Below are 4,924 nucleotides of genomic sequence, written 5' to 3' on the forward strand. Positions count from 1 at the left end.
CCCATAGACCCCATTATACCCCATAGACCCCATTATATCCCATAGACCCCATTATATCCCATAGACCCCCATTATATCCCATAGACCCCATTATATCCCATAGACCCCATTATATCCCATAGACCCCCATTATATCCCATAGACCCCATTATACCCCATAGACCCCCATTATATCCCATAGACCCCCATTATACCCCATAGACCCCATTATACCCCATAGACCCCCATTATACCCCATAGACCCCCATTATATCCCATAGACCCCCATTATATCCCATAGACCCCCATTATACCCCATAGACCCCATTATATCCCATAAACCCCCATTATACCCCATAGACCCCCATTATATCCCCTATATCCCCCCATAATACCCCATAGGACCCCATTATATCCCATAGGACCCCATAAGACCCAATAATATCCCATAGGACCCCATAACCCACCATAGGACCCCATTATATCCTATAGGAACCCATAAGACCCCATAAGACCCCATAGGACCCCATTATACCCCATAGGACCCCATAACCCCCCATAGACCCCCATTATACCCCATAGACCCCCATAATATCCCCTATATCCCCCCATAGGACCCCATTATATTCCATAGAACCCCATTATATCCCATAGGACCCCATAAGACCCCATAGGACCCCATAAAATCCCATAGGACCTTATAGGACCCCATAATATCCCATAAGACCCCATTATACCCCATAGACCCCCATTATACCCCATAGGACCCCATTATATCCTATAGGACCCCATAGACCCCCATTATACCCCATAGACCCCCATTATATCCCATAGACCCCATTATATCCCATAGACCCCATTATACCCCATAGACCCCCATTATACCCCATAGGACCGCATTATATCCTATAGGACCCCATAGGACCCCATAAGACCCCATAGAACCCCATTATATCCCATAGACCCCATTATATCCCATAGACCCCCATTATATCCCATAGACCCCCTTATATCCCAATAGACCCCCAATTATATCCCATAGACCCCCATTATATCCCTATATCCCCCCATAAGCGACCCATAGGACCCCATTATAACCCCTAGGACCCATTATATCCCATAAGACGCCATAGACCCCATTATCACCGCCATAGACCCCATTATACCCATAGACCCCCATTATAATCCCATAGACCTCCCATTATACCCATTATACCCATAGACCCCATTAATATCCCATAGACCCCCATTATATCCTATAAGACCCATAGACCCCCATTTAATACCCATAGACCATTATATCCCCTATTCCCCCCATAAGACCCCCATTATACCCCCATAGACCCCATTATATCCCCTATAATTCCCCATAGGACCTAAAGACCCCATAGACACCCCATTATACCCCATAGACCCCCATTTATATCCTATAGGACCTCATAGGACCCCATAAAGACCCCATAGAAACCCCATTATAAACCCCATAGACCCCATTATATCCTAATAGGACGCCCATAGGACCCCATAGACCCCATTATAATCCGCATAGGACCCCCATAGACCCCCATTATATCCCCATAGAACCCCCATTATACCCATAGACCCCCATTATATCCATAGACCCCCATTATACCCCCATAGACCGCCCATAATATCCCTATATCCCCTAACCCCCATTATACCCCATAGACCCCCATTTATCCTAGAACCCCCATTATACCCCATAGACCCCCATTATATCTCCTAGACCCCCTATAATTTACTCTTGTGTCCATATGTGTACCCTATTTTATATTTGTCTCTTTCCAAGACCTTCCCTATTATATCCTATATCCCCCATAGCCCCCCATTATACTCCATAGACCCCCATTATACCCCATAGACCCATTATATCCCAGTACGACCCCCCCATTATACCCATAGGACCCCCAAATTATATCTCCATAGACCCCCATTATATACCCCAATAGACCCCGCATTATATCCCATAGACCCCCATTATAATCCCATTATGACCATTATATCCAATAGACCCCATTATATCCATAGACCCCCATTTATATCCCATAGACCCCATTAATATCCCATAGACCCCCCATTATACCGCCATAGACCCCATTATATCCATAGACCCCCATTATACCCCATAGACCGCCATTAATACCCCATAAAGACCCCCATTATACCCCCATAGACCCCCAATTATATCCCATAGACCCCCCCATTATAACGCCCATAGACCCCATTATATCCCAATAGACCCAATTATATCCCATAAGACCCATTATACCCCATAGACCCCATTATATCCATAGACCCCATTATACCCATAGACCCCATTATAATCCATAGACCCCATTAATCCCATAAGACCCCCATTATACCCCATAGAACCCCATTATATCCATAGACCCCCCATTATATCCCATAGACCCCCATTATACCCCATAGACCCCCATTATATCCCCTATATCCCCTATAGGTGCGGTGCCCCCCCCCCTCTCTAACGACGACGACGATAACGAAGTAATAACGAAGATAACGACGATAACGAGGAACGGGGCGGGGTCCGTCGCCCCCAATTAACAACAGCCACAGCGCCGGACCCCGGGACCTATACCCAGCACTCCAGGAATGGCCCAAGGTAATTAATTAAGTAATTAATGGGATTAATTAATGGGATTAATTAATGGGATTAATTAATGACCCCCCCTAAATTTAAAGACCCCCCCTCCTTTATTAATGACTCCACAACTTATTAATACCCCCCCCCCGGGACCTCCTTAAAATTACCACCCTTAATTGTGGACCCCCCTTAATTAACCCCTTAATTAGTGCCGCCCCTTAATAGTGACCCCTTAATTACCCTTTAATTAGTGCCCAGCTTCATTAGTGAGACCCCCTTAATTACCCCCCTTTTAGTTTCCCCTTTAATTAATACCCTTAATTACTGACCCCTGGGACGCACCCAGGCAGCTCCAGGAGTGGCCCAAGGTAATTAATTAATTAACACCTCCGTCCCTTTAATAATTAATGACCCCCTTAATAGTAACCCCCCGTCCTTTAATTAATGACCCCCCATTAATTAAATAGACCCCCCCATTAATTAATGGCTCCTCCCTCATTAAATTAATGGGGCCTTACCTTAATTAATGACCCCCACTTAATTAACGACCCCCCTGAGAGAGGACCTACCATTAATGACCCCATTAATTTATGATCCCTAATTCATGACCCTCCACTAAATTAAAATGAACACTGTTGCCTTAATTAATTATGACCCCCAATAATTAATACCGCTCATTTAATTAATGATCCCCCTTAATAATGACCCCTTTAACTTAAAGCCCCCCCATCAACTATGAATATTTAATTAACACCTCATGAATAATTCATTTAACCACTCCATTCCCGCTGATTGATCTCAAACGCCACCAACTAATCCAGAATATTTAATTAACACCTCATGGAATATTCATTCAGCCGTCACCCCCTCCATTAACCCTTGAACCCAGCCCACCACATCCATGGAATATTTAATTACGAGCTCATGAAATATTCATTAAAAACCACAACATCCTCCATTAATCTTATACCCCCCCACGAACTCATGAATATTTCATTAAACACCTCATGAATCTCATTTAACCCCCCACCTCCCTATTAACATTAACCCCTATCGACTCATGAATATTTAATTTTAACAACCTCATGAATATTCATTTAATCCCCCCATGACCTTTATTACCCTCACTGTGACTTCACTGAATATTCATTTAACCCCCCAACCCCATTACCTTGAACCCAGCCCCAGCCAAGCTTCATGAATATTTAATTAACAGCGCATGAATATTCATTCAACCCACCCACCCCCATTAACCTTAAACACCCCACCCAAGCCCCAAATAGACCTCATGAATATGTAATTAACGCCTCATGCATATTCAATCCTCAGGAACGAGCCCCTGATTCGCCGATTGGAGCAGATCTGTCACGTGATCCTCACCGGCCAAATGGCAGCGAGAAGCCCGCGTCGGGAGCTCATTACCTAAACGACCCTGCCCGCTCCCCCACCACCTACACCCGGCTCAGAGCCCCCCCAACCAGGGAAGGAGTTTCACGGTTCAGATCAAAGAACGTGAAGTTTTTGGGGCTAATTTGGGCGATTTTGGGTTCATTTTGGGTCTTTTTGACGTCATTTTTGGGTTTTTTTGGGGTCTTTTATGGCTATTTTTGGTCAATTTCGGGTGATTTAGCCCTCATTTTTTTGGGGTAAATTTAAGGGCCATTTTTGGGGCCAGCCACCCCCCCGCACCGGTGCAGAATCAAAGACGTGAGGTTTTGGGGGGCTAATTTGGGCGATTTTTGGGTCATGTTTGTGGTCATTTTTGAGTCCATTTTTTGGGTTTTTTGGGGTCATTTTATTGGCTAATTTTGGGTCTTTCTGGGTCATTTTGGGGTCATTTTGGGGTAATTCGGTGCCATTTTGGGCCACCCCCCATGACGGTGCAGATCAAAGACGTAGTTTGGGGCTAATTTGGGCGATTTTGGGTCATTTTAGGTCATCTTTTGAGGGCGTTTTGGGTTTTTTGGGGTCATTTATGGCTATTTTGGGGTCTTTTTGGGGCCATTTTCGGTGAATTTTTGGTGGTTCATTTGGGGCCATTTTAGGATGCCCCCCCCAAAAAGGGATAGGAGTTCACGGTGCAGATCAAAAGACATGAGTTTTGGGGGCTTAATTTGGGCGATTTTGGGTCAATTTTAGGTCATTTCTGAGGCCATTTTTGGCTTTTTTGGGGGTCATTTAATGGCTATTTGGGTCTTTTTTGGGTCATTTTGGGGGTCAATTTTTGGGTCATTTTCGGGCCATTTTTGAGGGCCACCCCCCCCCTCACGGTGCAGATCAAAGACGTGAGTTATTTGGGCTAATTTGTGGCGATTTTGG

General features: G+C 44.9%; 1 protein-coding gene across 1 annotated transcript in view; it reads left to right on the forward strand.

Annotated features, from left to right (window-relative positions):
- LOC107306994 (chromodomain-helicase-DNA-binding protein 8-like) overlaps positions 1–2,565 on the forward strand; it is an 18,509-nt gene extending 15,944 nt beyond the window's left edge. Inside the window, exon 4 of the mRNA XM_015850425.1 lies at positions 2,462–2,565. Coding sequence (XP_015705911.1) covers positions 2,462–2,565 — 104 coding nt within the window. The remainder of the gene's footprint in view (positions 1–2,461) is intronic.
- Positions 2,566–4,924: the final 2,359 nt, after the last annotated feature.

Source organism: Coturnix japonica, unplaced genomic scaffold (assembly GCF_001577835.2).
Source record: "Coturnix japonica isolate 7356 unplaced genomic scaffold, Coturnix japonica 2.1 chrUnrandom455, whole genome shotgun sequence".
Taxonomy (NCBI): Eukaryota; Metazoa; Chordata; class Aves; order Galliformes; family Phasianidae; genus Coturnix; species Coturnix japonica.